The 17045-nt window shown below is 52.0% G+C and overlaps 2 protein-coding genes across 2 annotated transcripts in view; one reads left to right on the top strand and one right to left on the bottom strand.

The window, feature by feature from the left end:
* Positions 1–11235, top strand: SERPINF1 (serpin family F member 1). The gene is made up of 8 exons (XM_081108818.1): positions 1–93; positions 4129–4217; positions 6020–6218; positions 7058–7213; positions 7584–7787; positions 8852–8994; positions 10164–10374; positions 10835–11235. The coding sequence occupies exons 2-8, from the start codon at positions 4137–4139 to the stop codon at positions 11092–11094; spliced, it is 1254 nt and encodes a 417-aa protein (XP_080964944.1). The 5' UTR covers positions 1–93; positions 4129–4136; the 3' UTR covers positions 11095–11235.
* Positions 11236–12563: 1328 nt separating this feature from the next.
* SMYD4 (SET and MYND domain containing 4) overlaps positions 12564–17045 on the bottom strand; it is a 28615-nt gene continuing 24133 nt past the window's right edge. Inside the window, exons 8-11 of the mRNA XM_081110715.1 lie at positions 16221–16349; positions 15065–15188; positions 14738–14861; positions 12564–13864 (exon numbers count right to left, since the gene is read on the bottom strand). Coding sequence (XP_080966841.1) covers positions 13711–13864; positions 14738–14861; positions 15065–15188; positions 16221–16349 — 531 coding nt within the window. The 3' untranslated portion in view covers positions 12564–13710. The remainder of the gene's footprint in view (positions 13865–14737; positions 14862–15064; positions 15189–16220; positions 16350–17045) is intronic.

Here is a 17045-nt window from a genome sequence, read left to right as displayed (position 1 = left end):
GGGGTTGGGAGGCAACAGAAAAAGCTCCTGTGTTTGCAGGAGCCCCCTCAGTGTGCAGACTAAGCTGGGCACCGAGCTGCAGTGCACCCACAGGTAAAGCAGCCCTGTCCGGCCTCTGTGTCAGGAGAAGACAGGACAGGCTCCCGTGGGCTGCGGGACTGGGGAGAGGCAGGGCACCCCAGGGAGTGGCAAAGAGAGGTGCCAGGGAGAGGAGGTGGGAAACTAGCCTCTGCAGCATGGGCATCAGGGCTAGTGGAGGACAGAGGGCAGAGGGAGTTGGGGGTCAGAAGGCGGCAACCCAATCATCCCGAACTCCGTGCGCCCTAGGAGAGGCTGGGAGAACTTGAACCAAGTGGGTGGGAAACAACGGAGGGGGCTGTGGGGGGGAGAAGCAGGGAGCTCAGCTGCAGGGTCAGGTCTGAGCGGCACCTCCAAGAGGCTCTGCAGCCCAGAGGGGAGGAGGCTGCCAGGAGCAGTGTTTCCACCAGGGCCGCTGGGGAGGCAGCCGATCCTGCAGCCCAGCCTGAGCTGGGCTCAGCTCGCTGCTGCTTTTCCAGGCAACTGGTGCTGATTTCAATGGTAACGTCCCAGCACTGCCAGGCAGCTGGGCTGTTAAGCGGTGCTGGAGGGCTGGGATGGAGGACAGCTGTGTCCTTCTCCCCTGTGCCCACACTTTTCTGTTGGCCAAGGGAGCTGCCAGGAAAAGCTGGCAGGTCAATGGGGTTCTGGCCTCTCACACACAGAGATTGTTATTGAGCCCAGACAGTGTTTGGGGTTTGGGGGCTCAGCTGCCAGTGCTGGAGAGAATGCTGCCCGCACCCCTTCCGCTCCCTGAGGCATGCCACAGCAAGGCGTGGGTCCGGGCCAAAGGACAGCTGCAGGCTTCCCAGAAACCCCATCCCTGCCTGGCCCATGCCCATCTACTGGGAGTTCAGCCCCAGGCTGAGGGTGGGAGGGGCAGGGGCCGGGGAGTACTTGCCCAAGGCTGGTCCTTCTGAGGTGTGGGGAGGGGCAGCTCATGGGCACTCTGGCTCCTTAATCAGGTCTTCGTAGGAAACATTGACTGGGGACTGATGGAGTCACTGTAGGTGGGGTGGGCTGGGAGGGGGCCCCCTGGAATCCCCCTCCCTGAGCCAGGGGAGAGGGTGTGCCCTTCCTTGCACTGCCCATGTGGTCCACCACCCTGTGGCTTGAAGGCTCTGTGGTTCTGGGAGGAGGAGGAGCGGGTAGGGGGAGGAAAGAGAGGGGGAAGAAGAGGAGGAGGGATGGTGTTTGTCTCACAATTGGGTTTAATTAGAAACACATGCATTGGCTCAAATGGCTCCTTCTAGCTTGAAGTCAAGATCATGAAACCCCAGTTCCTTGTGCCTTTTGATCTGGGCCATGTGGCAGGGAGTAAGGCCTGACCTTGGCCCAGCAGCGAGGTATCTGCTTCCTCCCCTGCCCTCCCCAACCTGGTAGGACAGGAATCTGGCTGGAATACTGCCCTTTGGACAGGATGGCATCGTTGTCCCTATGCCCCTGGCCAGGCAATGGCTGCCTGCCCCAGGCCATGAACGATCACCCTGGACAGGGCATCGAGTATGCTCAGAGGGGCCCCCCATGCAGACCCTTACCCTTGTAGGGGGCTTTCAATAATCTTTCCACTTCCCTCATCCCCAGGGCTAAGGTGGAGGACTCAAAGAGGTGCTATTAATGCTACGCGTCCCACTGCCTGGCTCTGGGCCAGCTGTGGAGCCACGTGCCTTATCCCACCAGGGTCCCTCACTTCGTCTTCAGTCCACAGCCCACCCACATGGTGATCGTGATCACGGGACCGGGGGCTTGGGCTCAGACTCTGTAGGGATCCCCACAGAGAAGGCCCCACCTTCACAGGGACTGGAATTGTGAACTTCGTTTGCTTAAACACTGTCCCAGGATGACCCCTATCCCTGGCTCCTATCGCAACTCCCTGCTGGCCAGAGCAACGAGAGCTAACAACTTTTCCTCTGGCCTCGCTGCCTGCGCGGATCTCACTGAATTTTCAGCCTCCAATAAACCAGTCCCCTGAGGCTCAGGCAAGGCGGGCTCCCGCCAGCTCTGGGTGGGGCTGGCTGGGTGGAGAGCGCAGCTGAAAGCTGGGTGGTGTTAGGTCTCTATCTGGCCTTGCAGAGAGCTTACCCCTTTGTCTCCCTGAGCGGCAGGGGCAGCCACGTGGAAGGGCAGCTGCTGAGGAGACAGGGCTCCTCACTGAGACACGAACTCCGGATCGGGGTTTACAGGGAAAGCGGGTTCCCACGGGCAGGCCAGCCAGAAGCTGGGCACTCAGGCGGCGATCTTTTCTTTGTTGCCTTTCATGCTCTATAACGTTGCCCGGTGGATTATCAGGCTCACTTTTAAGGACTTCAGCCAAAAGTCACACACTGCACTCCCAACTTTCCTCTTTGTTCTGAGAAGTCAGAACAGTATGTGTTGTGTGTGTGGGGTGTGATTGGGTACATGAAAGGACAATGAGAGGCCTCGAGACCCTTGGCCCGTGTGTGTGTGTGTGTGTGTGTGTGTGTGTGTGTGTGTGTGTTGCAGGGGAGGGGAGGGGCAGGCAGGGAAGACAGACTGTAAATTCTTGAAATGACAGTGTGGATGGAGGGAGGACATGCACCAGACAAAGGTCCTGGTGGTCGAGATGTCGTCCCACTTTCTAACCAGAAGGCCTCTTGAAAGATCTGATTTGGGAACCCCCACCCGCAGCTGCCTCATCCCTTTCCCCATCCCTTCCCCCCACATCATGATCCCAGGGGTGAGCCCCGATGTACAGTGAGTGCAGGAGGGTAAGGGATGGTGGAGCACCCAGAGCAAGCATGTCAAACTCAAAGGCGAACACGGGCCACATAAAGGAGGCATGCTGCCTTCGGGGCGGAAAGTCTGACATGCCTGACCTAGAGCCCTGGACCCTTTTTCCTTGTGGTCCAGGGGCCAGACCAGAGCCAGGTCAGAAGAGACCACGGCTGGGGAGTCGAAGGGACTTGGGTGGTCTTCCTAAGAGGGGGGTTGCTTAACCTGGAGGAAGGAAGGCTTCGGAGGAGTAAGAGCTATTTCGAGCTGGTAGGGGGAAGAAGACCTGGCTCCCCAGGGGAGAAGGCCCCCCCCCCCCCCCCGTTGGAGGGACACGTTTTGACTCAGGGACCACTGGATCGCTCCCCATCTCTGGCACTGGGAAGTGCGATGAAGGCATCACCTACTTTAATCCTCATCACAATAGTTAAGAACTACTTGATTTCCATTTCACTAGAGAAGAGATTATGATTTAGAAAGCTATTAAGCCCTAGCCAGTTTGGCTCTGTGGACTGAAGGGTCCAGGGTTCGATTCTGGTCAAGGGCATGTACCTGGGTTGCAGGCTTGATCCTCCTGCCTCGGTCGGGACACATGAGGGAGGCAACCAATCGATGTGTTTCTCTCACATCGATGTTTCTCTCTCCGTCTCTCCCCCTCCCTCCCATTCTCTCTAAAAATCAATGGAAAAAATATCCTCAGGTGAAAATTAGAAAAAAAAGAAAAAGAAAAAAAGCTATTAAGACACAGAATTGAAATTTGAGCCCAGGCTGTCCCACCCAAGACCCAGTACCCCTAACGGTGAGAATCAGGGCTCTGTCTGGGAAGGAAATGAATCCCTTATGAGGCCACAGCTTCCAGGCCAGAGGAGTTCAGTGAGTTTGAGAACTTCCTGGGGAGCGCAGGGGCTGGACCGGATGCCTCCACTCTCTGTATTCAGTGATTCTGCTCATGAGGCCTAGATGTTGCCCCCATTCTGCTACTAGACATTGCCCCAAATCCTGTATCATGAGCTGGCCCGGTGCCTCCAGGGGAAAACCTTGGTGTGCAACCCACACACGGGAGCCCACTGCGGGGTCTTCACTGTCCTGGGCTTTAGGCTCACAGGTGGGTCTCCTGACACAGACCATGGAGTGAGAGCCCAAGCTCACCTGGTGTGACTGTGGGCCCTGAGGCAGGTGAGGTGGGGAGTTGCTGAGAGGGAGGGATCTAGCTGAGCGTCCACTTCCAGCCTGGGGAGGCTGGAGGGAAGGTGCCCAGGGTGGCGGGTGCAGGGTGGGGGTGTGGGACGCAGCCTGCCACCTCCCGCTTTCTTACAGGCCCCGGGATGCAGGCCCTCATGCTATTCCTCTGGACTGGAGCCCTCCTCGGGAGCGGCAGCTGCCAGAACAACGCTGGCAGCCCGGAGGTCAGTGGTGGTGGGTGGGGTGGGGGCCTCTCCTTTGCAGGCACCCAGGTTCCAGGCCAGGCCTCTGCACCTAGACATCAGCAAAACAGAGAAAATGTCTTGCCCCACCTTTCAGAGAACAGAGTGGGGACAAAAATAAGATCCTCAAAAGCGAAAAGCAAAAGCACTCTCGCAAGCCTGGGGTGCCCCTTCAGTGCAGACCCTCGTGCCGCGCCAGCATGGCCAAGGGTGACCCTGGGTGGGGGCGGTGAAGGATTTAGAAAAGACAAGAGACTAGAGCTGGGTCTGAGGGGGACGCTGCCCTCTCTGATGGAGAGACTGCACCACAGCCTGTAAGCCGTGTCTTTATAGCCAGATTCCACGAGGCAAAGTAAGGGCGGGCTTGGTCAAGATGTTTACCACATTCTCATGGGTTTCCAGCCTACTCAACTACATGCACCTGAACTCTATCAAGCCCACATCACTCAGACCACGTGTTCGGACCATTGGTTCAAACTTACAACCACGGTTGTTGGCTATAATTGTGCTGGGAGGGCTCTGCCCTCCAAGCTGGGACTTGCACGTGGCCACGAGAGGACTGTGCCCTCTCATTAGTCCGAGGCTTGAACCTGTCCAAACACGGTAGCTGCTCTCCACAGACCCTCCCTCATTACCTGCGTTGCTGCGGGTCTCTTGAGTGGGTGCTATTCTCAGATATCTGTTCCCGTGTAAAGCTGTGAAGAGGCCGCTTTCCTGTGCGGAGGCGTTCTGGCCACACGAGGGGCCAGGGCAGCCAGGACACACTCACTGACTGCAGGCCTGGACTTTGTCGTGAGTTCGAGTTGAATTCTGGCTCTCCCTCTCACTAACTTGGTGACCTTAGACAAGTCACTTGTATCTATGAAAAGGGATTTAAAAATACCCATCATTACAGGACCATGTGGCCTGACACTTATATCTCATCTGTGAACACCTGCTCTGCAAAAGGCAGTTCTTGCTTTTAAGGGACTCCGTCTTTTGAGATATTAGTCTGGGGAGGTCATCAAATACGTCAACAAGCATGAGATGAAGCAACTCAAATGAAAAGAACTAGCACAGAGCCCAGTCAGTACAGGGCAGATGGTTAATATATGGTACTGAACTCTGAAAAAGGTCAGAAAACCCAAAGGTCCCTTCCGATTGGGGCAAACTGGGGAAGTCTGTGGTGGAGGAGGTGATGTCGGATCAGGGCCGTCAAAGACAGAGGTTTGATGGGTGGAGAGAGACCTGGGAGCAGTGAGTGAGGGAGAGCAGACAGGAATCTGGTCTGGCCTGAGAACAGCGTTTCTTGGGAGAGGAGGAGGCTCCTCTTCTCTCCTTGGATTTAAAATTTTTTAAAATTATTTTTTAAATTATTTTTATTGATTGCAGAGAGAGGAAGGGAGAGGGAGAAAGATAGAAACGTCAGTGATGAGAATCATTCATCCGCTGTCTCCTACACGCCCCCTGCTGGGGGTCGAGCCGGCAGCCGGGCATGTGCCCTGACTTCCATCACACAGGTTCATGGGTTGATGCTCCACCACTGAGCCACACCGGCTGGACTTTTTTTTTTTTTTTTAAGTGTGTCACAGGCCTGAGGCTCGCAGGTCACTAGTGTTGAAACCTGGTCAGCTAGTCTCTCTTCTGGGCTGCCTCTCCCCAGCAGAGAGCTCCTGCATGCTCACTCCAGCATTAGGCTAAACACACCACAGTCAGGCGGGGGCCAGAACCACAGTCCCACCCAAAGCGCTGCGGAGGCCAGTCTCCCACTGCTCATCTCCACTGGTCCTTGTACTCAAATCCAGGGCTCCCCAGACCACGAGACCACAGCGGGGTCTGTGGAGGAGGAGGATCCCTTTTTCAAGGTCCCGGTGAACAAGCTGGCAGCGGCCGTCTCCAACTTTGGCTACGACCTGTACCGCGTGAAATCCAGCACGAGCCCCACGGCCAATGTGCTCCTGTCTCCACTCAGCGTGGCCACGGCGCTCTCCGCCCTCTCGCTGGGTGAGTTCTCTGACCAGAAAGCCCCAGGGTCCCAGAGCTGCCATGGGGCCACCGCACATCTCTGGCTCTCCAAGCCCCAGAGCGCCTGCATCTCAGGGAGGGGCGTAGAGATGCTGAGACTAGTCCCAGCAGGTCCCAGCAGGCAAGTGCTGTGCACACACGGGTCCCTCACTCCCCCGGAGGGTGCTGACACCGGTGTGCGGCTTCAGGACCACTTACTGACATGGGGACTTTGACGCTCATTAATTCCTTAAATGAGCTGCCACTACGTGCCAGACGTTAGGCTCAGTTCTGGGGATGTAACTGCACAAAAGTGGGCACAGTTTTTGCCTTCACTTGGGTCACGGGGAAATGAATAAGTGAGGCCCTGGTTGGGTAACTCGTTGGTTACAGCATTGTCCCAATATGCCAAGGTTGCGGGTTCAATCCTGGGTCAGGGCACATACAGGAAGCAACCAATGAAGGCACAAATGAGCAGAACAACAAATTGATGTCTGTCTCTCTCTTCCTCCCTTCCTCTCTCTAAAAATAAAAGAATCAATAAAAATAAGTAAACAACAAACCGGCAACTACAGAACAGTCTGGTGAGGCTGTGATGGGAGAAGCACAGGGACCTGTACCCTCAGGCCCACCCTTATCTCTCTCTGGGCCTGAGGCCCTTAGTCTGCTCCAGGAAAACCTCTATTCTGTTGCCTTCAAAGTCCTTCGTACCTAAGAATGTCTCCGGTATCGGGAGACAAAAGACTAAGGTACAGTGCTCCTGTCCTGTCCTGCCCTGGGAGCTGGCCTGAGCTGGCTGGTGCACAGTCATCGAGCCCACATCCTTGTCTCTCTGGCAGGAGCTGAACAGCGGACAGAATCCAGCATCCACCGGGCTCTCTACTATGATCTGATCACCAACCCAGACATCCACGGCACCTACAAGGAGCTCCTGGCCTCCGTCACTGCCCCCCAGAAAAACCTCAAGACTGCTTCCCGGATCGTCTTTGAGAAGAGTGAGTGTGCTCGCCTGAGCTGCGGAGGAGCAGCGTGGGGGGTTTCTTTGCATGTCTGCCCCGGCCAGGCCCAGCCCTGGTAGGCAGGAAGTGGCCCTGTGAGCCCAAAGGGGATCCGAAAGAGGAAGTGGGCTGAGGGAGGGTCAGGGGAGGGCAGTAACACGAAGAGAAACAGCAAGGAGCAGAATCTGTAGTTCCCTGCCCAGTGCCGCCTGGGGAAGCTGGCACGAGGTCCCAGCCAGTTACAGGAAGACACCGGGAGGGAAGTCAGGGCCCCGAGTGTAAACCAGAACCTAAGTCTGGCATGCCTCCAAGGAGGGGATGCGGGTTTCGCTCTCAGACGACACTAACCCTGCGCGTCTCTCCCCAGAGCTGCGGATAAAATCCAGCTTTGTCGCACCACTGGAGAAGTCATACGGGACCAGGCCCAGAGTCCTGACCGGCAACTCCCGCACGGACCTTCAGGAGATTAACAACTGGGTGCAGGCCCAGACGAAAGGGAAAATCGCTAGGTCCACAAGGGACTTGCCCAGTGAAATCAGCATTCTCCTTCTGGGTGTGGCTTACTTCAAGGGTGAGGCCTTCTCCACTTCTCTGTAGGCCAAGGGTGGATGGTGGGCGTCAGACAGGACCAGGAAAGAGGGGAAGTCAAAGACCTAGTTCAATAACTACCCGGGGGCGAAGCCAGAGGAGGGCCTGAGAAACGCACTTGGCTGAGCGTTATCTGGTGTGGTAAGATTCCTGGCCTACGAAGTGTAAAAGGCTGTGAGGAGACGAGCGGAGGAAAGAACACATGACCATCTTGTGCCTGTGTGGGTTGGGCACTGCTCGGTTTCTGGCTGGGCCAGAGCCCGGCTCTGTCTTTTCTGGCTGCAGAGCCTTGCCGACCCTCCGTAGCCTCTCTGGGCCTATTTTCTCATCTCCAACATGGGGACTCTAGGTCCCTCCCATCCTCACATCAGCCCTAGCGCTGTGCCCAGGAGCAGGTACCAATAAGCCCCTGCTGGCTCTCTAACAGCATTCTTCCAGGCTGTGGTGATAGGCCCAAGACTTCCCCGGGCCCATGGGAGGCCAGCCCCATTCCGATAAGCCTTGGGTGGGGTTTCGGGCAACCTCCCCTTAAAATGCTTTATAACCATCTATGAAGCAGTAGCAAGAATGGACCCCTAAACTCCCAGAGAAACGTTCAACCTGCAGCACTGATCCCCATGAAGCGAAAGAAGCAGTTCCAAACCAGCCTGTTAAAAGGCAACATTGAACGAAGGGAGCTGATCATCAACTCGCTGTGTGACTCTGGCAAGTCCCTTTGCCTCTCTGGGCTGCAGTGCTTTTCCAGCTGTGAGAGGGGTGATGAGAGGAGGTCCAGGCCCCTTCCAGCTCTGACCTGCTTTGATTCTGTCTCCCGGACACACCGCTGTAGAAGCGTCAACCAGGTTACTGTTCTCCCCGGTGGTCATGGAACTTGTACCATCCATCCAGTCAAATGAATAAAAGCGACGTATTTCCTTCTGAGCTTACGTATTCCCTGATGTGTCGGGGCCTTTGACACTGAGATTCCTTTAGCTAGGCTTTGGTCTCCGCCTGGTCCTAGCCTTTCTGTCTCCTGGGACTTAGGGCGCTCCATGTGTTTCATTCCAGGGCAGTGGGTAACAAAGTTTGATCCCAAAAAGACTTCCCTCCAGGATTTCCACTTGGATGAGGAGAGGACTGTGAGAGTGCCCATGATGTCAGAGCCCACGGCTGTCTTACGCTACGGCTTGGATTCTGATCTGAACTGCAAGGTTTGTAGGTAGGGGTGGCGGGAGTGAACATCAGACGGCGATCTAAATTTTACCTACTGCGTGACTTTCCGCAGTAGCTTCTCTGTATCTTTTTTTTTTTCTTCTTCTTAAAATAAAAGTGGGTAGAAACTTACCTTCTCAGGGTTACGTGTAAGAGTTAATGAGGTAATGTGATGTTCCCTTCTTGTGAAATCAGGGCCCTCCAGATTGGGTGCTCAAATGTTGGTTTAAAACACCTTTTCTTTCCTTTCTTCGATGTGTGTGTGTGTGTGGGGCGAGGGGGGTACTTTTATTTCTGGAATTCAAAGCCTTCTTTTCATTCTAAGTCAGTAGTTCTTAACCTTCTTCTTTGGGAATCTGACAAAGCACCTGAAATACCTGACATACTTGAAAGAAATGCCATGTATGCGCGCGCGCGCACACACACACACACACACACACACACACATTTCTGTATATAATTTCAGGGGCTACTGGGGCCTGGGATGCAATTTGTCGCGTGGATCTTGGGGTAAAAACCTCCGGGCAAAGGACCCACTTTATGGTGGCTTCTGTGTTGTGTACCCACTGCCCCCGTTCCTGGTCCAGGGCTCTCTGTGTAACAGATGATTAGTAACTGTTGGCAGATAAACCTTGGGAGAAGACAGAGCCTAGAGTTCAGTCCCACCTCCTGAGAACCCCAGGAGAAAATTCTTTCAGCAGATAATCAGTTGGTATTGGGCCAAGGTAAGAAAAGACGTCAGCCCTAGCCGGCTTGGCTCAGTGGATAGAGCATCAGTCTGCGGACTGATGGGTCCCAGGTTTGATTCCGGCCAAGGGCACATGCCTGGGGTGCGGGCTCGATCCCCAGTGGGGGGTGTGCAGGAGGCAGCCGATAAATGATTCTCTCTCATCATTGATGTTTCTATCTCTCTCTCTACTCCCTTCCTCTCTGAAAAAAATAAATATTAAAAAAAAGACAAAAAAAAGACGTCAACTTTTTGAAGGAACATTAGTAAACATCTTGCTGCATGAACGCAATAGCCTAGAGCGACAACTGTGAAATAGATTAGGGGCTGGGGAAAGCAGGCCCAGGGCCCCACCGTGTAAGCGTGTGCGTGTGCATGTGTATCCCTAGGCTCCTAAGCTCTAAAGGACTAACTCATGTGGTCTCTTCCCTGTTGTTGCAGATTGCCCAGTTGCCCTTGACTGGAAGCATGAGTATCATCTTCTTCCTGCCCCTGAAAGTGACCCAGAACTTGACCATGATAGAAGAGAGCCTCACCTCTGAGTTCGTTCATGACATAGACAGAGAACTGAAGACGGTTCAAGCAGTCCTGTCCGTCCCCAAGCTGAAGCTGAGTTATGAAGGCGAAGTCACTAAGTCCCTGCAGGACATGAGTATGTTTGCAAGGCTCCTTTGCCTGGGGGTGGGTGGGGTTGAGTCTTGGAGCCTTCTGCCTCGCTAACTAGAACTCACCTTTGTAGGGAGACCCTGGATGATTCCTTAATTGTCAGACATGGTGCTGGAGAAGACTGAACTGCCTTCCTTATCAGACTCATTCCTTAGCGCCATGACCCTACATCCTATAAAGCCCCATGAACATACATCCTATAACAGGCACTCAGAACACTGCCTCTCAAGACAGATCCGTAGATTTGGTTTCTAAGCTTAACCTCAATTGCTGTGTGCTTTTGGGCAAATCACTCAGCCTTTAACTGGAGCCCTATCTATCTCACAAAAGGTCAAAAGAGCTGTTCCACTCCCCACTTGCTTCCCTCTTTGAATCAGGATTTAGGAATTAGGGCGGTATTCTTCCTTGGGGTGTTGGCTAATGGAAATCTCTCTCCATCTCTGCAGAGCTGCAATCCTTGTTCGATTCACCAGACTTCAGCAAGATCACAGGCAAATCTATCAAACTTACTCAAGTGGAACATCGCGCTGGCTTCGAGTGGAATGAGGATGGGGCAGGCACCACCCCTAGCGCAGAGCTCCAGCCCGCTCGCCTCACCTTCCCCCTGGACTATCACCTTAACCAGCCGTTCATCTTTGTACTGAGGGACACGGACACGGGGGCCCTTCTCTTCATAGGCAAAATTCTGGACCCCAGGGGCACTTAATGCTCCAGTTTAATCTTCCAATACCCACCCCCCCCCCAAAAAAAACCAACGACAACCCTAGAGGGATGGCAGATTACATATAACATGAAGGCTGCCCCAATGTTTCAATGTATACTTTGCAATAAAAGTGCTTTATCCTTAATTTTTGTTACCCTGTTCCTCTTCCTTTTTTGAGCCGTATTAAGTTTAATCTGAAGATAAATAGCCCTTTGGGAATTTATTGGTCCTGCACTTCTAGCCTGGGTCTCTCTAAGCTCTGCAGAAAGTTGCCATTTATAAGGACTTTCAGTTATCTGAGCTGTATAAGGCAGGGACTGATTCTCTGCTCTGGGAATTACGAATTCTCTACTAGGATTACGAATGCCCCCAGGAGGGCATTTCCTGGCTCCACAATCTTAAATAAACCAGACTTTTAGTTTTTTTAAAAACAGAGAGAGAGAGAGAAACATGGATTTTTTTTTTTGTTTCAACCATCCATGCATTCATTGGTTGAGTCTTGAATGTGCCCTAAGGATTGAACCTGCAACCTTGGTGTATTGGAACGACGCTCTAACGAACTGAACCATCCAGACAGGGCCAGACTTAAGTTTTGTTTTTCTAATCCTTATCTGAGGATATGTTTTTATTGATTTTAGAGAGGGGAAGGGGGAAGAGAGAGAGAGAGAGAGAGAGAGAGAGAGAGAGAGAGAGAAACATCTATTGATTGCTTTCCACATGCACCCCAAATAGAGATTGAACCTGCAACCCTTTGGTGCATGGGATGACCCTCCAACCGAGCCACACCGGCCGGGAAGATTTTAGGTTTTAATGCAAGCCCAGGTCTCTTCCAGTCAAGTTAAGTCACCTGACAACAGGGGATAACATGGATAGGTAAGGGAAGTAATTTGTAATGTCAAAAAATAATTATTTTATAAAGCATTTCAAGAAAGCTCTCAAGTACACGTAAAAATGGGACCTGATATGTAAAAATTCTAAACATATTCTTTTTCAGGAAGTATGCCTATTTTACAAAATACAACAGGAACATAAAATGTGCCAAATGTTTGAAACATTGTCCACAGATTTTCTTCTTGAAAAAGTTACCTCTACAGAAAACTCCCACTGGCCACTGCCTTGCCAGAGTGAGTTAGTAGAAAAGAAAATAAACAGATTCTGCCTGCTCTTCATTCAAATGTTTCAGTACGAACCATATTCCAAACACTCCGCTTCCTGAGGAGCCTCTGCCAAGCATCTTCAGGGCTATTCATTTCCTGGTGATAGCGCCGTGGCAGCCAGAGGGCACTGCTGGGGCACGGCAGGGTGAGCAGCTCTCCCAGCAGCGTGGGCCTGGCATTCCTTCCCTCTCACTCATCTGCCCCACTTGGTCCCCAGTGGTGACTCAGCCCCTGGGGTTCAGACCCAGGGAGACTCCAGCCTTCTTAATGGGCGTGGTCGAGACCATTGCTACACATCCAGGTAGAAGAGAGTTATCACCCCTGTCTTTTTAAAAATTTATTTAAGATTTTTAATTGATTATTGACAGAGGAAGGGAGAGGAAGAGAAAGAGAAACATTGATATGAGAGAGCTATACATCGATTGGCTGCCTCCTGTACTCCCCCTACTGGGGATTGAACCCCTGACCGGGAATCAAACCAGAGACCTTTTCGGTACAGGAGAAACACCCAAGCAACTGAGCCACACCAGCTAGAGCCCTGCTTCTGTCCCTTAAGTTTGAGACCACAAGCGGTAATGGCCACGTCCTCAGTATCTTCCGAAGCTTTTCCCCCTTCTCAGTACTTATGTAGTCTGTATTTCAGTTGCCAGCTTGGGGAGGTCTGGTAGAAAATAAAAAGTCATCTCTTTTCAGACTAGCTAATCAACAGAACTCAGGAGGCACATGTGATACAAAGTCATTGCTACAAGCCCGATTTTATTAGTATTTGGTCAGTGAGTCTGCCAAGACTATAAAATGAAAGCCAGATAATAAGGCCTAGAAAACTGGTAGGAAACAAATTTAGAATTGCCATCCTGGGAAGAAATTGCCCAATCATAAAACAGTCCCATATTTATTTCTCTTTTCACAATTTATACTCTACCCGTTTTAACAAAGGATTTGAGGAATACCATAAATGAAGACGTCTCTAAAGGCAAGGAGCCTCCCTGATTTCTTGCTTTATAATTATTTTTCAATTATAATACAACTACTAAGAGTTTGAGTTCCCGCTGGAGTGGTATACAACATTCATGACTCCTACAAACCATAGGAATGTTCCAAGGAAACAGATTACCATCATTTAGGGAGGTGGCGCCTCGCCAAAACCCCAGGCCGACATCCAGATGCCTGCGGATCAGCTAAAATCCTTATAAAGGGCTTAGGCTCTCCGGATACTAGTTTTAAGTCTTTTATGGGAACTGGGAGCTTTTACTGAAGGGCCGTTAACAATTTCAAGAAACATTCATCACAATAGGTGAGCATCCCTCCAACTGCGATGCTTTCCAAGTCCTCCCCACGCCTCCTGCCCGAGGCTTGTGGCAGTCAGGCAAGTCCTGCATTCCCTGGCGCCAGCTCAGTGGCAACAGAACCTCTTTAGCTCACCCATGGGTCCCTTCCTGTGGGTCAAAGTCCCCTTGGGACCCTACACAGCAGGCCCCTCAGGGACGGGCGGCAAGTCCAATAAGCAGGATTTCATCTTTTGTAGCTCCTGGAGCTCGTCATTCCCACGGCCATAGTGCACCAGTAGAACCTTTTCTGCCTTTTGTATTGTGTTCAGAGCTTCGGGTATGGCGAACCTGAACCAAAGGAGGTGAGGGGAGGGAATCCACTCATTCAATCAAGCAAATTTTAATTGAGGGTCTACTCACACCCTGGGAAGAACATTAAGATCATTTTGCCCTCAAGGATCTTACAATCTAGAAGGGCGGATCAGATAACTTTCACAAACACACTGCAAGGCAGAGTTGGAGAACAAAGTACTAATTTAAAAAAAGTATAAGGAGTCTGGGATCCTGAGAAATAGGCAAATCTCAAAGCATTCATCTGATATTTATGCCAAGGTTTACTCAGGATAATCAAGTCCACCCATGACATCAGTCTGTAGCCCCTTTCTCTCTCTCTGGCCACACGGACTGCCTCTGTGCCTCGGAAATCAGGCCGACCCACCACTCATAAGCCGGAGAATTCTTGGCTGTAGGGACTGTCCTGTGCATACACAGGATGTTTAGCAGCAACTCTGAGTCATGACAATGCAGAATGTCTCTAGACACTGCCAAATGCCTGCTGGGAAATTACTCCTGGTTGAAAACAGCTGCTTTAAAAAGAATAGGACCAGGGAGAGGGAAGAGCCCCTGGAGCTGAGGGTGTGGAGAATGAGCCCGGGGGAGGTGAGAGTAACAGAGGGGCCTGAGAAGAACGTCTGTGTCGGTGGGTGGGGGACTGCATGGCAGTTTTCCCTAGGAAACTCCCTCAGAGCTAAGATCTCTCAGGAGAAAATTATAAAACTTAATCAGCAAAACAGAAGGACAGGATCTCTCCTAATGGGGAAATAAAGAAGTTGCAACATGCTGAAAAGCACCACAGGAAAAAAGTAATATCTGGAAGAGCCCCATAAAAGCTAGAACAGCATGTGGTCTGGCCAAGTGCTAGGAAGCAAGAGAAAGACTTACCCATTGAAAAAGATCTGGGCCAGTTTGAAGAGCTCATGGCCCATTTCGACACTGGCTGGCCCGTGGCGAACCTCAACCACTCGGAGACTCTTCTGCAGGTGGGCAGCGGACTTGTGCCAGTCCCCTGGAAAGAAAGAAACATCTGGATTCAGAAAAGAACCACAATCAACTGCGGATGAACACTCCTGGGGTCAGGAAAGCTAAGTGGAAGGGAGAGCAGCCTCAGCTGAAAGACTAAGAGATAACGAGCCAGATGAGGTGGGGTCATGGCCAAACGCACCAGGCCAACTTGTCCCCTGGAGCAGAAAATAAAGACACACGCCGTACCTAAAGCAGCATAGGCCTGGGCCAGGGCATCCTCGATTTCTCCCACCAGGCTGTGTTCTGCGGACAGGAAGCTCTCAGCATCACGCTGGCACCCCCACAGCAGCTGAATGGCTCGCTCTGTCAACTCAAAGGGAAGGGACCTCATTACAGACACCAACCCAGCCCTAGACACGCGAACCCAGCTCTTAAATGTTATGTGAGCTGGGCTAAATGTGGAAACCCCACCTTGTCTCCTTGTGACCAACCCACAGTGTTTGTTCCAATAAAGCTGTGTTCTCTTTTTTAAAAATACATTTTTATTGATTTCAGAGAGGAAAGGAGGAGAGATAGAAACATCGATGATAAGAGAGAATCACTGATTGGCTGCCTCCTGCAGGCCCCACACTGAGCCCACAACCCTAGCATGTGTCCTGACAGGGAATCGGGAATCGAACCGTGACCTCCTAGTTCACAGGTCAATGCTCAACCACTGAGCCATACGGGCTGGGCAAGCTGTTGTTCTCTTATGCTTTCTCTTTCAGTAGAATAAGGTTTGGGGTGAGGCCTCCTCACATTTACTCTGCGTTTCCAACGTCAGTTTGAAGTGGAATAACACACTCCACATATGGTCATTGTTTCTCTTGACTCAGAGATCTAAGCTGAAGGTCAAATTTCATAAACTAGGGTAAATAAATTCCCATGACATGGAGCTCTAAGGCAGAGCTTTCGAGGGTAATGAGGAGTGCCACAACTCCCTCTCCGAAAAAAGCAGGATACTTATATCCACCAGGCACTGGCCCCACTGGTCTTAGAACAGAGATGAGGCTCTGACGAGGGCAGAACAATTTCTCCAGGAAATTAGGTCATTAGGGCCTGGAATTAAAATGACACTGAACTTCTGGACTATGCGCAAAGATCATGGGTGTCAGGGATAACCCTTCAGTTGTCATGGGATACCTGAACTTAGCCTGCTGATGCATCAGAGAACTACAGCTTAAATCCTCTGGCCCCTGTTCCAGGACCACACAAATTGAACTGGTTGGGTTTTGGTCTCCTTGGCCGACACAGCCACCTTGTGGCTGGCATGGGGATAATTAAGTGCAAGTCTTCAATCATTACTAAGTATCCTTGAGTCATCTCAGAATGAAGAAAAAGGAAGGGACCCAGCCTCACCTACTTTGCCATTCCTGAGAAGCTTTTGGGCCTTCCCGACCCGCTGCTGCAGGTCCTGGAGCCGAGACACGAGGCGGTCCCTGCTGGCCGATTCCGTACAGGATGCGCTGCCACAGTTCAGCACATCATCTCCCTGTGGAAGTCAGCTTTGTCTTTATTCCTGTGCCAGAGTTGGTTAGCAAGACTGCATGTGCTTACGTTACAGGATCGCACCATAGCTTCTGACTGATGGGGGAGAGACTCCGGCAATAATACACCGTGACCGAACCCTGACTGAATTTGGCTGGACAGCAGCAATTCTAATGAAAGCGGTGACCAGTCCCTGCAACATGGCCCCTCCCCACCACGATGTAATTTACAATTAAATTGGTGCAGCCCACAATTTCTTTCCATCTTGGCAGCCCCTCTCTCATGTCTCTTTGGGGCCAGCACTGTGGATGACAGACACATTGCTAGTAGTTATAAAAAAGCCACAAGAAAAGGTGCTAGGTGAGGCCTCCCGACATTTGACCGTGGGTTTGTAACTTCAGCTTTCCGACACAAGCCACTTCCGCTTCCATTTCCACTTCTACATTCCACTTCCTGTTCCCTTAACAATGCCCAATCCTCTGGCGGACGAGAAAATCTCAGAGATGAACACTTGCTGTTTTTTTAGGTGCCAGTATCGATGCCCACATTTGGCAACAGCAACCTGCCCCCTCCCGGGGATCCTCTCCCACCCTCAGCGCCCGGTAGCTGAGGGGTGTGCATGTAGCTCCGATCTGGCCCTTCCTCTGGCCCAGATGGCCGGAGGAAAATCATTTGACTCTGGTTTTCCTCCAGCCACAGG

This window comes from Myotis nattereri, assembly GCF_964212035.1.
Source record: "Myotis nattereri genome assembly, chromosome: 16".
Taxonomy (NCBI): domain Eukaryota; kingdom Metazoa; phylum Chordata; class Mammalia; order Chiroptera; family Vespertilionidae; genus Myotis; species Myotis nattereri.
The sequence above is the reverse complement of the archived record's forward strand: the minus strand, read 5'-3'. Positions and strand labels throughout refer to the sequence as shown.

What these genes read in the sequence shown, in the direction of transcription:
- SERPINF1 (XM_081108818.1), top strand. Translation starts at nt 4,137, where the DNA reads ATGCAGGCCCTCATGCTATTCCTCTGGACTGGAGCCCTCCTCGGGAGC. An exon ending in GCTCTCCGCCCTCTCGCTGG is followed by an intron (nt 6,219 to 7,057) that starts GTGAGTTCTCTG and finishes TCTCTCTGGCAG; the next exon opens with GAGCTGAACAGCGGACAGAA. An exon ending in ATTCTGATCTGAACTGCAAG is followed by an intron (nt 8,995 to 10,163) that starts GTTTGTAGGTAG and finishes CTGTTGTTGCAG; the next exon opens with ATTGCCCAGTTGCCCTTGAC.